General features: G+C 36.6%; 1 protein-coding gene across 1 annotated transcript in view; it reads left to right on the top strand.

Annotated features, from left to right (window-relative positions):
- GPC6 (glypican 6) overlaps window positions 1-21,293 on the top strand; it is a 998,187-nt gene that overhangs the window by 661,231 nt on the left and 315,663 nt on the right. The window contains exon 4 of the mRNA XM_074378417.1: window positions 9,560-9,725. Within this exon, the coding sequence (XP_074234518.1) occupies window positions 9,560-9,725 (166 nt within the window). The remainder of the gene's footprint in view (window positions 1-9,559; window positions 9,726-21,293) is intronic.

The raw sequence follows: 21,293 nt of genomic DNA on the forward strand, positions 1-21,293 counted from the left end.
AAGTTGTCTTTCCACTTTCTTGATGTCCTTTGATGCACAAAAGCATCATTTTAATCAATTCCAATTTATTTTTTCTTTTGGTGTCAAATCTAAGAATCCATTGCCAAATCCAAGGTCATGAAGATTTAACCTGTATGTTTTCCTCCAAGAGTTTTGTAGATTTTTGCTCATATTTCAGTCACATGATCCATTTTGAGAAATTTTTTTATGCGTGGTATGAGGTGAGGTCCAACCTCATTGTTTTGTATTAGGATCTCCAGTTTTCCCAATTTGCTGAAGAGACACTTCTTTCCCCATTGAATGATGATCTTCACCCACTTGTGAAAATCAATTGGCCATAAATGTGTGTGTTTATTTCTGGTCTTTCAACTCTATTTCACTGATCTATAGGTCTAGCCTCATGCCAGTACCATGGTGTTATTTTTATTATTATTATTACTGTGGTGGAATAAAACATAAGATCTACCCTCTTAAATTTTTTAATGTTCAATATGGTATTGTTAACTGTACAGCAGCTCTCTAGGACTTTTCCACACTGCATGACTGAAACTCTATATCCATTGAACAGTAACTCTCCATTTCCCTTTCTCCATCAGCCCCCTACAATCTTTGTTCTGCTTTCTGCTTCAATGAGTTTGACTATTATGGATACTTCATGTAAGTGGAAACACATAGTGTTTGTCCCTCCATGACTGGCTTATTTCACTTAACATGATGTTTTCAAGGATCATCCACGTTATTGGATGTTACAGGATTTCTTTCTGTTCTTAAGACTGAATAATATTTCATTGTATGTATACACCAATTTTCTTCATCCACTCAGCCGTCAAAGAACATTTGGTTGTTTTCACCTCTTGGTTATTGTGAATGATGCTTCAACGAACATGGGAGCACAAATATCTCTTCCAGAACCTGTTTTCAATTCTTCTGAATACATAACCAGAAGTGGGATTGCTGGATGGTATTACAATGTTTTGATTACTTTAGTTTTGTAGTAAGTTGTGGTAAGTTTTGAAATCAGGAAGTGTGAGTGCTCCAAATATGCTCCTTTTGTTTTCAAGATTGTTTTGGCTATGTAAGTCCCTTGCAATTCTGTAAGAATCTGAGGATTGACTTTTCCATTTCTGCAAGGGAAAACTGTTGGAATTTTGATGAGGTTTACCATGAATCTGTAAATTACTCTGAGTAGTATTGCTACCTTAACAATGCTGTATTCCAATCCATGAACACAGGCTATCTTTCCATGAATTTTGGTCTTCTTTAATTTTTTTCCAGCAATGTTTTATAGTTTTCAGTGCACAATTTTATCACCTCCTTGGTTAAATTTATACCTAGTTATTTTATTCTTTTGATTACTGTTATAAATGTAATTTTCTTAATTTCCTTTTCAGGTTGTTCATTGTTTGTGTATAGAAACTCAGCAGATGCTTGTGTTGATCTTGTGTCCTATAACCTTGCTGAATTCATTTATTGGTTCTAGTAGCTTACTGTGAATTATTTGGGATTTCCTTTATATAGGATCATGTCATCTGTGAGTAAAGATAGTTATAATTCTTTATTTTCAATTGGATAACTTTTATTTCTTTGTCTTACCTGATAACTCTAGTTTGAATTTTCAGTACAGTATTGAACAGCAGGGCTGAACAACCAGGCCTCCTTGTCTTATTCCTGATATTAGAAATCTTTCACTCTTTCAACATTGAATATGATATTAGCTGTGGGTTTGTCATAAATTCTCTTTATCACATTTAGGAAGTTTCCTTCCATTCCTAGTTTCCTGTAAGTATTTATCATGAAAGAATGATGAATTTTGACAAAAGCCTTTTCTGCATCCATTGAGATGATTGTGTGTATTTTTTCCTATATTCCATGAATATGGTATATTATACTGATTGATTTTTCTTATGGTGAATCTCCCTTGCATTCTTGGCATAAATTTCACTTGGTCGTGGTTTATAAGCTTTTTAATGTGCTGTTGGATTCAGTTGCTTATATTTTGTTAAGGGCTTTTTAATCTACTTTTATAAGGGTTATTTGTCTATAGTTTTCTTTCCTTATTATGTCTTTATCTGGCTTTGGTATCAGGTAATACTAGTCTCTTAGAATGAGTTAGGAAATATCCCCTCACCCTCTATTTTGGGGAAGAATTTAAGAAGATTTTTGCTAATTCTTCTTTAAATGTTAGAATTCACCAGTGAAGCCATCTGATTCAGAGTTTTTCTTTATTGAGAGTCTTTTGTTACCAATTCAATCCCTTTACTTTTATAGGTCTATTCAAATTTCCTATTTTTTCATGAATCAGGCTTTGTAGGTTGTGTGTTTCTAGGAATTTTTCCATTTCATCAAGGTTATCTAATTTGTTGGTGTATGAATTAGTTCCCTGGGGTTACCATATTACCGCAAATTGAGTGATTTAAAACAACAGAAACATATTCTCTTACAGTTCAGTAGGCTAGAAATCTGAGATCAAGATGTCAGAAGAATTGATTCTTTCTAGAGGTTCAGAGGGAGAGACCATGCCAAGCCTCTCTCTCAACTTCTGGGAGAAGAAGGATCTCAAATCAATAACATAACTTTATACCTTAAGGAACTAGAAAAAGAAGAGTAAACTAAACACACAGTTTTATTTGTCTCCACTCTAATCTTTGCTATTTCCTTCCTTCTGCTAACTTTGGTTTTAGGTTTCTCTTCTTCTTCTGGTTTCTTAAAATATAACATTAGGTTATTGACTTGAGACATTCTCTTTTAACGTAAGCATTTGTATCCATAATTTTTTGCATGTTGTATTTTTATTTCTTATTTATCTAATTATTTCCTAATTTCCTTGGTGATTTCTTCATTAACTTCTTGGTTGTATAAGAGTGTGTGGTTTAATTTTCACATATTTGTGAATTTTCCAGTTTTCTTTCTGATGTTGACTTCCAGCTTTATTCCATTGTGGTCAGAGGAGATACTTTGTATGATGGCAATCTTTTTAAATTCCTTGAGACTTGAGATTTAGCAATGCCTTTTTACTGAAATTTATTATTAGGTACTGTCTCAGTTGTGGCAAGTTTTTTTTTTTTTTTTTTTTTTTTTAATTAGATTCCAGAGTTCCAGGAAAGTTGTTTTTTCTTTTTTGCTAATTTAATCGTTCCTTCAGTGGAAGAACTGATTCTTGGAGCTCCCTACTCCAGCATTTCTGTGATGCCCCCCATCTCCTATGCTTATTTTAGAGACATCTGTTACATGGTTTTGTTCAGAAGCCATCCCTGTCAAACCCTGCTTTCCAGTTTTGAGCCAAATGTCCTTGTTTGGGTTCCCTTTCCACTGCACTTCCCCAAAACAAATAATTTTTTCCCTGAAATGAGCTGAATGTGTTCTGGGCATCCCAACACTGGTACAAGTTCTCTGTATTCATCACCCTAAATGTTGGATTAATGAAGTGGCATGAGGGAACAAAGAAGAAACAAACTTGAGTTCTCATGAACTTACTACAAAGCCAAGGCAGAGGTTGCTGACTGTTAAAGAATTATAATTAAAATTACTTAACATGAAAGCCACTTTGAATGCAATTTAATCATTCTCAAGGGCTTCAGAAGACACTCTGGACTCTCGCGATACATTAAGATGATGAGTAGAAGCATGTCATCATTTAATATGACTGCAGATTAGAAACTGTGGAGAAGGGCATCAAATGTTGCTCAAAAACACATTTTGAATTTGTTCTAGTTATACAGTTCACTTACATTAACTTGTTTGTCTTTGGGAGCAGAAGACAGATATGTTTATTTGGTTATTTCGGCTCCATGGTTTCTATAGAAACAAGCACTTATATGTATATGTTCATTATGTTTAAGTGAAGATATATAACTTTCAAATGTTTTCCTGCTTTTAAAAAAATACTTTAAAAGACAATCTCATTTTACATTGGCTACTATTAGGAATTGCTAACGTGAGCACCAGTGCATGAATGTTGGTCCAGATACAGAAATCTTAAGTATATTAAAGACCTGAAATGAATTGCTATTATATGGCTAAGGATATACTATGCCTCAAATTGCATCTAGAAAACAGAAGAATTACTTGCTGAAACATCCTGACACACATGGCTAGGCAGGTGGGTAAGTCTTAGTCCTATCTCCTAGTACCGCTTCATTAAGAACTCTTTTTGTACTTCTTGCTGTGTTTCAATGTATCTTGCTTTAACCTTTTAGAAAAGAAGCACAAGTAACAACAAAAAACCACAAAGTTACAAACTAAGACCTCAATTATTTTTATGTTATTTATTTTTCAGTTATTTTACAAAGAACTTTTGTTATAAATTGTATTGTTACTCCCCAAATTACATTCCTCAAAACTGCTCAAGTATAAATCATTCATCATACACAAAGAGCATCAAAAGAAGTTAACAGAAGGGCTTAACCCAAAATGCAAGGATTTCATATTGAAATCGTACTTGGCTGACTCACAAACATGTTTCTGTCTTTCCAGGAGTAAAATAATGGGGTAGGAACTATTGACTATTTTATTCCCCACCACCACCAATATTGTAAATTCTTGATGAAGGATTACTAATGGTGCTGGACAACAGGTAGCACTTAGGTGAAAACACAAGCAAGTACAAGAAAGAATATTGTCACCAACAACTTTTTTTTTTCACTTAAAAAACATTGTTTTATTTGTGCCAAGTGTGTACCACTTTTTTTTTTCTTTTTTAATTGTTTCTTTTCTTTTCTTTTCTTTTTTTGCTTTTTTTTTGTGGGGGGGAGGTAATAAGGTTCATTTATTTATTCTTAATGGAGGTACTGGGGATTGAACCCAGGACCTTGTGTATGCTAGGCATGCCCTCTACCACCCTCCTTCCCTGTACCACTTTTATAAACATCTAAATTTACTCTTTTACCTAAGTTTGTTTTCCAGTCTACTTTGCATATCTAGGAAGCCACAGCTACATTTTTCAAAAATAGTCAAAAATCCACATTGTCAACTAAAAAAAAAAAAACTCAACATTTGATTTCTTAAGGTGGATTATATTTTTATTGTTGCTAAAGGAACACAGTTTTCTTCATTAGGATTTTTTTTATAATAGTTCATAAAATTTAAGAATTTGTGGCACTATATGTTTGAGATATTATTCTATTCTAAATTTTAAATGTGAGTTTTTAGAACTTCTTTATTTTGGTTTTGCCAAAAATACAGGTTTCTCTATTATTTTGGAATTGCTCTTTTTTTAAAAAAAAATTGCACATTTTCTAGAGACCAGCTGGTGAATGATTGTGTATGTGATGCTTATTAGAGCCTACTGAGGTTAGAATCCTAGTATGGATATTATTTTTTTGCATTCTTTTTTATTGGAGTATAGTCAGTTTACAACATTGTGTCAACGTCTGGTGTATGGATCTTATTCAGTGGTAACTTACCATAAGTTTTAAAGTGGATAATATACTTACTGTAATGACTAAAATAAAAAATAATAATAATACCAAATGCTGGCATGGATGTGAGGAAAACTGGATCTCTCACATAATGCTATTGGAAATGTAAAATGCTACACCACTCTGGAAAATAGTTTGACAATTTCTTACAAAACTAAACACACGCTAACCATTTGACCCGTCAGTTGCCCTCTTGGGCACTTATTTATCCCAGAGAAATGAAAACTTAAGTTCATGCAAAAAACTGCACATGAATGCTCATAGAGGTTTTATTCCTAATAGCTAAGTACTGTAAACAACCCCAATATCCTTCAGTGAGTGAAGAGTTCAACAAACCTAGTACATCCAAAAAAAGGAATACGACTCAGCAATAAAAAGGAACGAATACATGCAACAACAACTTGGATGGATCTCAAGGTCATTATGCTCAGTTAAAAAAGAAGTGATACTCAAAATGTTACATACTAAATGATTCCACTTGAATAACATTCTTGAAATGATAAAATTATAGAGGTGAGAAATAGATCAGTGGTTGCCCTGTGACAGGGATAAGGGGTCAGGTGGATGTAGCAGAAGAGAGTTCTTTTGCAATGATGGAAAAGTTCTGTACGTCTATTCCAGCATGGTTGCCCAAATCTATACGTAGGATTAAATTGCAGAGAAGTGTACACACGCATGCACACACTCATAAATGAATGCAGGTTGGAAAAAAACATCAAAACTGAATAAGGTCTAGAAGCTAATGAGCAGTAGTATATGAACATCAGTTTCCCCTTTTGCTATTGTTCTGCAGCTGTATGAAATGTTGCCACTGAGGACAGCGAGTGAAGGGTACCCAGGACTCTACCGATTTTGCAACTTCTTATAAGTCTTCTATTGACTTCAAAAATAGATTTTTTAAGAGTAGCTGTTGCACACTTATAAAACACTATTATACATTTTAAAACAGAAATATCCTCTACACAATTGGCATTTAAAAGGACCTTCTTTTCAGAGGCTTACTTCTTAAAGTCTTCTATTTGAAGCGATGGTTTTTTAAAAAGTTTAATTCAAGCAGGAAGTGATGTCAATTTAAAAAAAAACATGGTCTGTGAGCATAAAAGCTTCAACTTTGATCCTCCACTCTATTCTCTTCTTCTTCAAATGCCCTTTATTTGACCAGGTAGGATGTCATTTCCAAAAGGACTGAGAGAGCCATGTTTAACTTGAACAACATTGTTCTTTTAGGTTATTAAGGATGTTCAATTTTCTCTGTTGGTTGCTGCCCTGAGTTGGAGACTCTTCTGAAATGTCAGACTGAGAAAATTGTACTGGGTCCAGCACACACACACCCCTACACACGCATACAGAGCAAAGCTTTGGAATTAATGTGATCAATAACCTTTGAAAGCAAAGTTAAAAAGCAACAATTGAATACTAAGATGTATAAAACTGCCTGGTTTTTTTTTTTTTCTTTTTCTTTGTATATCAATGTGGCCAAGGACTTCAGAAACAGAATGGAGAGTTCAATTAAAAAAGAACTTACTGAGTACTTAAATCATAATCGTAATACCTTATAATGATGTGCACGTTATGCAGAGTGGTACAGGTTATAATGATGAAAGAGAGCCCACACTGTCCAAGAGATCGTTCATTTGCACCCCTAATATTGACAAATGCCCTGGCTTTATACTGGCACGCTGACTGAGAGGAAGCATCACGTGACACCAGTAGCAAGAAAACCAAAAATTCAACAGAGTCAAAGGAAGAAATAGCTTAGCCAGCTCAGGTGAAAATAGGGTAGGTCTGTAGAAGGGCAGCAGGGTCAGCAGAGAAACTGCAAAGCTATGAAAATCAAAATCCAGTGGGTATCGGTTTGTAGAGCTGCAACCATGTCAAATAAGGAAAATGTATGAGAATTTGGAATTTCACACACAGAATCCTTCACTCTATTTTCTGTGAAGTTAGTGGGATACATGTGGATACAAGAAAATTTTTATACAATTCTGCTCAATTGTGGATAAAATTTGGCATTTTCAACAAAACAGCCTATCTGGAGAAGATGATATGGTGGCGCTGACACGTGCTCAGAAGAAAAATTACCAGACTCCTCACTTTTGTTCTCATTTTTTGTTTTTGTTCTGTTGTTGGAAAGTAAGTTTTAGAATTAATGGATTCTAAACCATTCTCTAACTGTCACTATGAAGAAAGGCCTGTTATATTTTACTTCGCTTATTTGATTTGGGCTACTAATGCGCTAACTTTCTGTTGTTGGTCAGGCCAATTCTCTTTTATTAAAGCCAGCATAAAACACCAGGAAAAGTTAAAATCAAAAAGTTAATACTTTACTTTGAAATGCACTAAAAATAAGGTGGATTAATGGATGGATGAGAAGGATAGATGTGTGAAAAAGTAGTGTAAGAAAATATTAAATATAGACCCTAGGAGTGGGGGTATGGGTGTTCAGTTTGAAAACCGTTCACTTTTTCTGTATGAAAATTTTCATATAATTTTGGAAAGAAAATGAAAAAAAAATCAAAATGAAAACCAGAGATTTTGGTGCCTAGATTAGATAAGATAGACAGACAAATAGCTTGATAGCTCATTTCCTGAAATAATATATTTGGGAATTTGTCAGTGTTCTTGACCTGAAACAAATAGACTGCAGAATATTTCCCCCGCAAAGACAGATTTATTCAAGATCAATAGGGAACAGCAATTCAGCAAAGGAAGGAACACCTTTTTAGAGGCAAAAAGAAAGTTGAGAGGGCTGTGGTAAACAAAGAGTCCACGGCTTTTCATCGGCTGAGTCCTTGCCAAGAAAGACTTCTTCCCCTTGCTGGTCTCCCAACTCTTTTAAATTGAGATTTCTCTTTATTAATGTTTTATAGCATAGAGCTAAGAAAATGTTACAGAAACCAAAGCTTTGCATTAGAAACCTCGAATGTGGTGTCTAGGTAGAGGATAAAATGACAAAGATTAGCTATGGTAGTAAGTATCCATTTATATGGAAATACCTTTTATTGCCCCACTTTTACATTGGTGTCATGCTTTGTCAGTATCTGAATGATCTGGACATGGAAATGTTGCCTGTGGGCCCAGGTCTGTCTGGTAAGACTGTAACTCTCCAAGAGATCCAAATGCTACAGGTTAAGCTTGTCTTCAGATCTAGAACACAAGAACAGAACAGAGACATGTAGGTACTTGACTAAAGCATCAATATTAAATCAATATTAAATTAAATTAAGCAATTTTTCATAACAACCAAAAAAATACGGTACTAAAATTTATGTCTTGTTGTGAAAAATTGCTTTCTGTATATTTTTCTGGTTTTGGTCCATACCGTTTAAAAATATTCTTTCCTCTTAAAGTCAAACTAGGATTTTCAATGAATCTAAAAAGGACATTATTGGTTTCGAATTGACTAACTTGGGAGTGTCTCTGCTTATCTGATTCAAGGCAATGGTGCTTCATTATTGGTTGATTGGTAGCTCTTTTGAATTACTGCAAGGATTTCTCCTCACAATCAACCCAGGGTCCATTTTCCAAAGTTCCCAGAACCGCAAAGCTTCAGATGCCTGAAGAGGATGCCTTGGCTGTTCCACTGCTTCTAAGCGGGCCGGGATCTCAGAAATCCCAGACAAGCTGATACCGGTCCTTTTTAAAAAGTTATGTACCAAGGAAGTGCATCTGCCAAACTCCTTTAGAAACAGGATCAAATGACCAGTTGGAAAATTTTCTAAAGGTGTGACATTAAACTTTAATAACACCTTCATTTTTACGGGGCTTTTAACTTGGGGAATCGCTTTCACATACGCCATCTCAGTGCATGTCCCATTGTGAAACGTCTGGGTTTCAGGGCTGAATCGCAATGAGATAAATATCAAAATATTGACAGGGACATTTCAAGAAAAATGATCACGACTATGCGAAACAGAAGTATTGGACAGGAACTGAGTGGCGTCAAGATCAAGTATTACAAAGGGTTAAGATGCAGGTGGTTCGTTTAGCCCCCGGCTCTACCGCTGGAGGTTTATCAGAGCTATTTCACTTTTTTTTTTTTTTTTTTTTTTTTTTAAGGAGAAAATGAGTCACTTCTTTCTTTGGCCCCTTCCATCCTTCTTATGTCTAAGTTTCCTTTTTGTCCCCCCATCAATCTCCAGGTCAGCCCCACCCCAGGGTGCATCCGTGCCCTCATGAAGATGCTGTACTGCCCGTACTGTCGAGGACTTCCCACCGTGAGACCCTGCAACAACTACTGCCTCAACGTCATGAAGGGCTGCCTGGCGAATCAGGCTGATCTAGACACGGAGTGGAACCTCTTTATAGGTAAGGAGCGTTTCAGCGGAGCCACGGACAGGGACGCGGGAACGGTCAGTGTTCGCGGTACCTGATGGGCGGGTCCGAAGTTGCGATGACTTGTAGACACGAAGAGAATGCGAAAACGCACACAAAACAGTGTGCAGTAAATTATAAATATTCCATTGCATTGGCATCACTTTTGAATAATAAAGATTATTTATACTTTTTGGTAGAAACTGCCATAATTCATGCCACAGTTAAATTGTCTTTGGTCAGCTTGCAGTATATGGACGAACGTGGGCATATGGATTTTGTTAAATAGAGCAGGACATGATTAAAAATGAGAACATAAGCTTTTTAACTTGTAAGAGCAACAGTGACATCTTAGTTGGCTTCTTTTTCTCAGTGCTGGTGGCTGTTTTAATATAAAACAAATCTTTATGCTTTTAATCAGTTGGGTTTCCTACCTGCCATTTTGATGTGAAATTGAATGCCTGGAAAATCATTTGATTTAAAAACTAAAATTAAAAACCCAGCATACGTTGGGGATGTACTTGGTGTTGTACCATCTGTTGGAAGGGACCCTGGTGGTTAGTCCTACATTAATATATTTCATGCCCCTTGCTCCCATATCTCATCTTTTTATTAGTCCTAGAGACCGCTAAGAAAATTCTTCCAATGTTCTTCAGGTTTTGCTATGGCATTGAGAATTGACCACCCACATAGACCGATGGAGCAAAATATATTCTTGCTAATACTTGTCTGGATGTGAAGTGTTAGTGCATGAATTAGTCAAATGTGCCAAGTCCGTTTTCCACACAGATACATCCAAGATGACAGTGAAACAGCATTCATGAATGCAGCAGCAAAGATCAGTCCGCAAATCAGTAATTCAACAAAAATTATATATAATAGCCCTCTCTCTGGTTTGCACCTGCAACCCATCACTCTTGGGCTTTGCAGCATCTTTTCATCAAACCCTTCACTCCTGTAGCTGTCAATTGCATGTGCCATCTCTGCCTGCTGCATTAATGTCCTAGTTTATACACTTTATAGGTTGTTTCTTATTATGTGCCCATCTGAAATGTTAATAGTGGCACGCAATCAACCATCAGTAAAAACAAGGATCGAATTGGTGACACATTCCCACGAATGACGATGCCACAAATTAATTGAAAGTGATTTGTAACCATTTAGGATTCAGTTGGTGTCTGCATCATGTCAAAAGAAAGGTACTTCACTGATAAAATGAAATGTTTTAAGTGTTCAAGTAAAAGCCCCAGTGGTATTCATGCACTTCTGAAGGTCTGTAGTTTTTTGTTTTTTTGTTTTTTTTCTTCTTCTTCTTTTTTGGTATTTTAATCCTAGAAGGAAAACAAAATAAAGAGTTCTACTCGTGACGCATTTTCATAGTCCTTAGGAACTTTAACTCTGTGCCCTGCACAGAGACCCTGCTCAAAAGATACTTATTAATTGACTACCATATACCATAAGAAAAAGGAAGAACTCTCCTTTTTACGTAGAGGTATTTTTTGGGTTTTTTTTTGGAAACGTTGCTGGTAGCTTTGAAGAAGATGCTGTGAGCCCCACTGTAGAGTCCTTGAAAGCCCTGACCCGCCTATGCCGGGGGCTTTCCGCCGCTTCCTTGGAGCGTGTGAGATTCCCCAGCACAAAGCACAGCCCGGCTTCACCCTGTACCCCACCTGCTGCATCCACACCATCCACACCCCTGAGCTCACGGGAGCAGAAGGTTCTGATCGCGAGAGTAGCTTTTAGCCTGTTCTCCCTCTGAAACTGAGCAGTAGGAGAAAGATGTAATTTGAGGCACTGACAGTCTCTTTTGGGCACTTACCCAGGTGTTGGCTGTACATTCATACACAGTGTATTCCAGCCTGGATGTTGAATGTTGCCTGAATGCAGACGGATTTGCTTGAAAAATGTTTACATAAATTAAAATTTCCTAGAGGGAAAGGATTTGCGGGCAGAACGCGTTGTTTCAGTGACACTCTGTGGTTCTTTTGACTGTTTGGCATTGATACCAGCATTCCACTGATAAGAACTGTTCTCTTGGACAAGGGGCCGTGCTGCAGTCTACACCTCGCTTTTGAGCATAGACGTTAAAGCTGAAGTCACAGTATACAGCTATGATAAATCTTGCTTCTACTTTAGACCTTAGGGTGTGTGGGACAGCCTCCTCCAAACAGCTGGTACGTTCTCTAACTTTATAGATATGAGAACCAGAGAGAGGAAAAAAATACAATGGTTTGTGGATATGGGGGGGGCAAATGTTGGTGAGACTAAAAGCAGGGATTCTGTACTGTTCTGTAGTATTTTTTATTACCAAAATATTACAGGATGCTTATTACCACACGTGTAAGGTGAAATGATCTCGATAGTTCCATTTAAAAGTGAGAGCTTAACATGTTTTTTCCCATCATTGGAGCTTAAGTTTTTAGGTTATCCCAGTTAGTAAGACACTTATAATCATAAGATACTAACTCAACTCATTATATCGAGTAAGCTAGACACATACATTGTTTTGCCCTTGGGGAATTTAATGCAGTAAAATTAATTATAATTAACTGTGAGAAAATGTTATGAAAATAGAAGCACAGGATGCTAAGTGTCTACTCAGCAGGAAGACTTAACCTCATCTGGGGGGTCAGGGAAGCCCTACCTTGATAAATATCAAATAAAAATAGTAAATAAGACCATACTGAATTATCACTGTCAAACATAATTGACATTGAGCAGCCATAATATATATAATTGTTACAATACAGACCCCGAATATTAGCAAGTCCCCATGACAACTTCAGGAGGTCTAGCAGGATCTGTCAGGGGCACTTAAATGCTTACTTGTTTTATGTCTGACATGTGTTATGATCAAATCTCACCACCACCGCTGCCACGGACTTGAACTGCTAAAATCTGGAAAACGTGTGTTCATTTTTGTCCAGAAAAGGTTGCGTTCCCTGATCTACACAGATGCCCTCCCAGTGTGGGAGAGCCGGATGAGCAGCTGGTACTTTTAATTTAGGCCTTAGGCCCTCATAGATCAGACAAACCAGGGGTATCCAACTTTCTGAGCTTTCTGCCTCCTCTCAAGGCAACCAATTATTGAGTCTCGAGACAGAAAATTGGCATGAGAGCATCAAACACAAAACCAAGGTGGGTTCTACGTCTGGGCCAGGCCAAGAGACAAAGCAGTGGGCACTGTTCATTCAATCTCTCCTTTATTCATTAACCCAACACGTGTTTACTGGGTGCCTAGTATGGACCTTGCTCTGGTCTAAGCATAAGAGGAGGACAGATAAGGCCCTGCCTGCTGAGAATGGGGCTCAATATATGTTCTTTGAGTGGAATAAACAGAAACAGCTAGACAGAGAAATGGAAGGGAAAGCAATAAGAAGCTGTTCTGTTTTACTTTGTAAGTCTACTCTTTTAATGGAAGTATGACGAATTCAGTAATTTAAAAAGCACGTCTCCCTGTTGTTAATGGACTCTGTGAGTGCAGGGATGGCAGAGACAAATCAGATAATGAACCTGGTTCTTTCCGTGTGACAGCTGCTATCAAGTGGTAAATTAAAGCCAGCTGCCAGGAAGCTGTGTTAGGTCAGTCAGAGGACTAGTGTCATGTAATAAATGGCCATTAGGGTGCCCAGATGACTTTCTTGGGACCTGCAAGAACTGTTTAATCCTCAAGGTATTTAGTGTATTCACAACTTTCTATCTGAAAGAAATGTTGCTAGATAAACATGTGTTGTTTCTTGTAGATAAACTTGGGTTCTCTTTTTATGAAATGTTCAGGACTATAGACCTTGCATTTCAGAAGGATGGAAGTAAACACAAGGAAATATTTCAAGCATCTGTCTAAGATACTCCTTTTTCAAAAACTTTCTTAAGCATGAAATCCTATAATATAAATCTGATACTTTTTTTAGTGATAAAGAATTCCATCATCCATGTGACAGATCCTGAAATACCATGTTTCAAAAACCTCTAGATCCTAAAAAATAGAATAGAAATTTATTTCGAGAACTGTAGTTAGCAGCAAGCTTTTAAGGCTTCTTCATGTCTGCTTTGTATGAGAAAAGAGCCTATTCAATAATACAGGCCAGAAACACAACTCTTAAATTGAGGAACAAAAGCCAAAGCAATTATTTTAGAATCTGATCTCACTGTTAGCTACAGAACTTGCTTTTGCCCTTGTGCGTTCCTAAAAGCACCAAAAAAGATATTTAAAAAAAAAAAGACCCAGAAGCACTTTATTTTCTATCAGTTGAAATCTAACCCCTCCCAAACCCCTGCCTTCCTCTTATAGTCATTGATTCAATATTTCTCATTTCTTGTGGACATTTATCATATGCTGTGTTCTCTCTGTAATGCTGGCAGAATGCATAAGCAATGCTAACTCCTCCCTGAGAAAAAAATTAGAAGGAAAGAAAGAAAAGGTTGGCTGGTACCCAGTTGCCTTTCATGAGCAGCATTTGTTATCAATTTCCTACATTTATAAAATGACTTACTTCTGAACTCTGCATATGTGAAGGTATTTTTATGTGGCACAACAAGGTTAATGCCTTAAAGGTGGTGTAATGTATGAGGCGATTCAGCAAACACGAGGCAGGCATTTCCTAACCTTGGAACATTTACCAGCGATCATCTTGAGACAACAGCTCAAGGGACTCATGGGACTGCAGTTTCCATCCTGAATCAAGTAGATTTTCCTACGGATCAAAGCAAGCAAAGCACACCAAGCCTAAAATGACTTGGCATAAAGAGACAAGTAGTCCTGAGCTACGTGTGTGCGTTGCCTCAACCCCCAGTGCCAACTCATTCGTCCATCTCTGCCAGTTCCCACATGCTCAACTTCTGTACAATTTATAGTTGTAATTATTCCATTTCCTAGTTACTGACAGACTGCAAATATGATATTCTAAACTAGATTTTCTAGTTGAAATTCATGGTGTGATGTGATATGACACCAACCAATGGTCTGTAACGAGGCATACCTATTTTTGCAAGTATAACATTCTTTTGGATACAAGATGTTCCATTTATAATAGGAAGTTCACTGAAATATCTCTTCTGCCTTATCATGCTCTCCAGTTTCTATGAGAACCAGCAACAGAAGGATTTCGTTTACCGGGAGAAAGCAGAGCACATCCAAATGATTCAAAGTGGCTAGAGAACTGCTTTTGTACTTGGGGTTTTACATTGTGCTTCTAATTTACACCTCAGTTGCACTGTTTCCTATAGATAAATGGTTTAATTTGATAATTATATCAAAAGGTATTTGTTTTTAATCGTCGACATCTGATTTTAGTAACGTGGTAGTTTTCACTGTCATGTTTTCAAGTTCAAGCTATAACACAAGATGTTTGCTTTTGGCATGCCAAGAGGAAATCCTTGATGATTCTATAGAATGGAATTAAATAGATTCCAAGTTGCATGGATCTCAGAAACTCAGGCAAAAATCAAACACTAACATTAACCCAATGACATTCTGAGCAATTCCAGTTTCAGGAGATAAGAGGAAGGTAGAAGAAAGTGTTGTGTTATAGAAACTAGAAAATAAGAAATATAAATAGTAGATTGTTAAAAAAAACATTGAAACATGTGACTATTTATAAATAACAAACTTATAACAAATTCCAGGGCCGTCATGACCAAAAAGTCCTTCATGTGGGAACTGATTGAATAGACTAAAGGGAGCGGAGTGACCTCCTGAAATATTGAGATCATTCTCAAAGTCCTGATTAGCAGTGAAAATGAAAATCTTTATTTTAACCCAAATAATAAATCCTTGTATGATGTTACCACACTTTTTAAAAATGTCTTAATAATAGTAGTGTTAATAAGGGTACTTAGACTTTTCCCCCATAAATATAACATTTACATTAACATATATAATTAAACTTTTGTATAGGTATATAGAGATACATCTTCCAATTGCTCTAAAATTTCCTTTAATTCATGATTATCTCAAGAGTAGAACTGCTGATCATGTGTTAATGTTTCAGCCACTTTTGAAATATTTTAATTTTCCTCAGGCTTGTTTCTTTAACAATTATAAAAGAGTCTTTTAGAATCTTATTCTTTTCATCTTTTTTTTCTTTGTGGATTGTTTACTACAAATAATACTCCAAGGAACCAGGGGTGGAGGCCAGACTAGAAGAGACGGCCCTGTGAATTATTCTGATGGTTAAAATCATGTTTTCATTGGTTGCTCTAAAGGGGAAATGGCTGTAAATGTCCTTGGGAGTAATTTAAACTTTTGAGAACCTTCATGGTATATGAAAACTGTCAACATGTAACTCACTTAAAAATATTGTGTCTACAGATATTTGGTAAGATAGCCAGAAGAGAGTTTAAATTAAAATAGAGCATGAAATATGCCTTGTCCTTCAAATAACAGCTTATATATAAATCCCACATAAAAAAAGTTATGTCTCATTGATTTTTTTCTTTGCATGGATTTAAATAATTTGCTACAGTAAGAATTTCCTTTATTACAACCTCTAAAGAAGTGAAAATTAGAAAGAGAAATGAAAAATAAGTCACTGAATACAGGACATTACCCCAGGAAGAGCTGTACATCTAAGCATTAGATTTTTATTCTTTAAAGTGCTGGAATCTTCTGGAAAGATAATACTGACAATTAAATGTCAAAAAAAAAAAAATGGTCAGTACTCACCACTAAAATCTCAATGCTTAGGAAATTAACTGATTTAACGAGAGGCCTAAAAAGAATACTGGATGGAATGAATAAGCCGGTTGATGTGAGAGAGATTTGGAAGTGGGAACAATCATCTTTGATTGCCAGAGCTGATGTGATTTTGAGGTTGACTGAATCAGGAAGTGACTCCTGTCCTATCTCAGCCCTATGTCTGTCTCTCTGGTAGTTTCCTAACAGCCTGAAGAAAGTCAGATTTCTCAGAGGAAGCAGAAGCACTCTCCTGCAAGAGAGTTGATTGACTTCAAGAGGGAGCGTATTCTCAGAATCCATAGCAGTCAGCTGGTCAGGGCTGTTTGGAGCCCTTGATCTTATCACTTATCCGGATGTCCCCTGGTTTTCTAAATTCAGTGTCCTAAATTACTGTTAGACTAGTTCTTTATCTTTAAAGTAGCTTAGCATTCCAAGTTCCTCTGTGTTAACATAGTCATAGAAATGTATTCTGTAGTCCAAAGTCTGTGTATAACATCCAGCTCAATGGGAGAACCGAAATCATCAATAGTCCTAAGTGTTAGGCAGGAATAATTCTACAAATACCAATACATGGTGTGCTTTTAAGGTGTGGATCATGAATAGGACTTGACTTCCAGTCAAAGTGAAATATATATATATCCCTTCATTCATTAGCCTCATAGTATTTGCTGTTGAATCACTGTGTCTAAGTATAAAATAAGTGACAAATTCTTGGTGACCCAATTTAATATACGCCTAATACCATTCTTTATCGGTTGAAGATCCAAATATATACTTCCCAAGGTTGTCCATGAGATAATGAATATTTAAGTGTATCTTGTTACTCACTTACATAATATCCAAATTCTAAAACTATGAGAGAGCTATAAGAAACTTTATTCCCCCTTTTTTATGGTTTTGGATTCACTTTGGAGACCATTACATACACAGTAATAATAATTTACATTTACTGGACATTTACTTTATATCAGGCAATACTGTAATCATTTTATACTTTTAATCCCTACAACAATCCTATTAAGTAGCCAATATTATGATTCCCATTGTACAGATAAGTGACTTATCCAAGGTCATACACTTGTAAGTTGCAATGCCAGGATGTGGCTTCAGAACCCAGGTTCTTAACCGCTGCACAAATTAACTTCTGCTAAGTGTTTAGGAAATAACTTAGTCTCTGGCTATACAGATTGATGAGTATATTGGGATGGATTGAGTATTTAATATTGCCAGTGCTGTCCAATAGGATTTTTTTGCATTGAGCACTTTAAGCTGTAATCTGGCATCCAAGTAAAGGATGGGTTCAGATAGGCACGGGTGAGGCTAGTGGTAGTGAGACTAGAGAGATCACCGAAGCGTGGCTAGGAAGGAGAAAGGAAGACAGCGCTAACAGTGAAAACAAAAATTTACAGGACTTCATGTTTAAATATAGGCAATTAATGGAGAGGGTAAAGAAAGAAACGCATCAAATATGACTAAGAAAAAGATGTGAAAGAAAGACAGTGCTGTCAGCCAATAGAAAAGCTAGTCTGGGATATGGCAAACATAAATTTCCTCTATTTAGGGCTTGTTGGACTTGAGAAACAGTGGTACCAAAAATGAGAATGTCCAATTGGATGTTGAAAATAATAGTGTTTTATGTTCCTAGAACAGGAGCCAGAGATGCCAAGAACCATTGGAGGGGTTCCACTCCAGATGATTCTGTAGCCAACTCCCCTCATCAATTCCATCAGCTTGTGGCCAGAATCTCCTCTCCCGGGCACCACGCAGGTGCCTGCATGTTCTTCCCTGTGAAATTATACTGCCTTTACCCCTAAATGTTAAACATTTAACAGCCTCCTCATCAGTGTGAATTCTCAGAATGAGCCTCCATCTCTACTCCCCAACCTCTTTCATTAAGTGTTGTTAGGATGTCAACTGTGCAAATATGGGAATGCTTAACATAATGATTCAGTGGAAACATGCCTTGATTGTTCCCCCAGATACATTTTCGCATGATCCAGCAAGACTTTGATGTTTGTATTTATCATACACATTGACATTTTATAATTGCAGCCAATCCAAGAGGAAATTTATTTTCTATTGGCATTGGCTTTTGCCACCCTCCATGCATGAAATCTAGGGTTACTTTGTTCATTTCTGGCCACTGTCAATTTCCTGAATTTCATGGTGAGGCATGAAATTTGTTAATTTTACAAAAAAAAAAATCCCACAAACTTGCCTCTAGGACATTCATTTCCTTTATTGGCAAGAGTGTCATGTATTAGAAAGCAGCTCCTTACTCCCTTGCACACCTTGTGGCAAAACTGTCACCGATAAAAACTCAACATGTAAGGACCAATGTAATCTATTCACTAGTTTCTGAGCATGGAGTCCCCCAAGGAGGAAGGCAGATTTGCAGCTTTTGCATTGCAACATTGGAAGGAGCAGTGAGATTTGCTTTTTCGTTGTTGTTGTTGTTGTTGTTTCGAATCTCATCTTGCCAGGTTACTGGTCTAAGAATGCCCTAGGGTATAAATTATTTTTCCAAACCTCTCTAGTGACTTTTGTCAAATGCCTTCTGCTTAGCCCATTAAAGGGGAAAACCATGAAATATTATTTGATTTGTAACCCAAGAAAATGCCCTAAAACCACCTGTCCCTCTTTGGAAAGCTGCCAGATAAAGAAACAGGAAGGGGCGAGCCTGAGAACAAGAATTGGAGTTTGCAGCATGTGGCTCCGATCAAAGGTTGAGCTGAATGCAGGCTTCCAGTCTCCTTGGGAGAATTTCCACTTATTTTTCTTAACTCACACAGGAATCCTGGGTTTTGAGATTGACATTTCAAATAGTTTAATAGTGGCCACACAACATTAAAAAATAAAAAACCTGACAATGAATTGTGTTGAGTAGTTATTATGTTTCCTTTGAATTTGATTTGGAGAAGTTTGTTCCAGGATACGTTTAATTTCCATGTGGAATTGGTAGATATTAAATTCCATTTCTCCTGAGCGCCTCGGGATTTTTAAAAAATCACTTTAATTCTGCTACGCCATCTATCAGTTCCTACCCATTTAATTGGAGATCACTGGGCATCAGGTTGCTTCCGTTCATCACAAACTTGTTAAATTAACCTTTAAAATGAAAGGCAAGAAACAGTGAATTTAAAGCTGCAGCCAGGCATTTTTTTAAGAGGCAGAAATTAGCAGTTTGGAACTGCAAAATGATAAAGTTTGAGGCTCATTTGACGAGTTGATTATAAGATAAAGATCAAACTGTTTTGTCCGAAAGTTCTTACGGTGGCAGAGAGACAGGAGCGCTACTATGGCAGTTTAGGAACATGCCTGTGGTCCTTCCTGGTCAGTCTGTGTCCACTTATACAGGAAGGTCGCAGTAATCTGCACTGATTGAGAGAAGGACATCCGCATCCTATCACTGCCTCCTAGAAGACATCGGGAGCTGATTTAAGATTTAGGCTTACCTAGTGTCTGTCAGGTAATATACCTGATATTTGGACGCTTTAAGAAATAAGAATGAGTCATAGTGTGTCATTTTGCTCAGAGTGTGTCTCTATTTCATTTAAGTATCTAAACAGTCCCCAAACATACACAATTTCTTATTGATCTTTTAAAGAGACACTTTAAGCTAAGCCTTTATTTGAATGAATAAAATTCCAAATTAGAGGCTCTTACTTACCAGGAGTTTAATATATGTATATGCATTAAGCTTGACAAGTGGATTTTATATACCAGGGACTATGGTAGAGAAATAGCTTTACCAATCGTCAGTCTCCAATTCTGAGCTGCCTGAAATCAAATTATTTTTTAAGACTTATTTTGAAATAATTTTTGACTTATGGAAAAGTTTCAAAAGCAGTAGAGTTCACCTACACCCTTCACTCACCTTATCCTGATGTTAACACGCATAAACGACCATCAGGTACAACCACCAAAACCAGGGAATTAACATGGAGACAATGTCACTAAGTAAGCTGCAGGCCTCATTCTAATTCCACCAGTTTATCTTTCTCATGTGTCAGAATCTAGTCCAGGGTCTCACTTGCATTTAGATGTCCTGTCTCCTCATTCTCCCCCAACGCGTGACAGTTTCTCAACGTACCTTATCTTTTATGACCTTGACACTCTTGAGGGAGACTAGTCAGTTACTGAGCAGATTTATTCTTACACAATATTTTTTAATGTTAGGGAAACATTTTTATTATTTCCTAAACCTTCATAATGTATCTGGACTTGATCACAAATGTGTTCCTGTAGTAGAGTTCTGAGAAATAAGTCTGAGCATATGAAGAGGACTGTAATTACTGCAATTATGGAAAAGTAATTTACTGGTTGTATAAATTGAACAGATTTCAAATAGAGTAGATAAGCCATAAAGAGCGAACAGGATATTGAAAATAAATATTTTGGGAGCTGGGAAATTGCTGGTTAAATGCACACACCAAATGTAAATGTTTTGCTAACATTTGTATAATGCAGTTTCTTAATACTAAAACCATAAGGGTTTTTTTTTAATTAAAAAAATCAAATAGTTGCTAAGATGATCAAGTATTTGCAGACACTATTTTTTCTCTTGTCCATCTGGTAGATCTGAGACACCTAAAAAAACTTTTATTTTGAGATAACTGGGTTAAAATTCAGCAAAAAAAAAAAAAAAGCCTTACAGAATTCTATCTAAATTTGTAGATAGTTGAAGCCCATTTAGGAATGAATCATTGTGAAAATGCCTAAAAGAGACAGGGAAAAGAAGAAAGGAGAAAGGTCACAGAATTTGGCTCCAGAAAGACCTAAGGTATACTGCAGCCCAGCCACTTGTCAGTTGTCTAGAAATCTGTGGCTTCCAGGAGTCTCAGGTTCTTGTACTAAAGCCAGGTGGCTTTCCAAGAAAGTAGCTC

The sequence above is a fragment of the Camelus bactrianus genome, chromosome 14, assembly GCF_048773025.1.
Source record: "Camelus bactrianus isolate YW-2024 breed Bactrian camel chromosome 14, ASM4877302v1, whole genome shotgun sequence".
Classification (NCBI taxonomy): Eukaryota; Metazoa; Chordata; class Mammalia; order Artiodactyla; family Camelidae; genus Camelus; species Camelus bactrianus.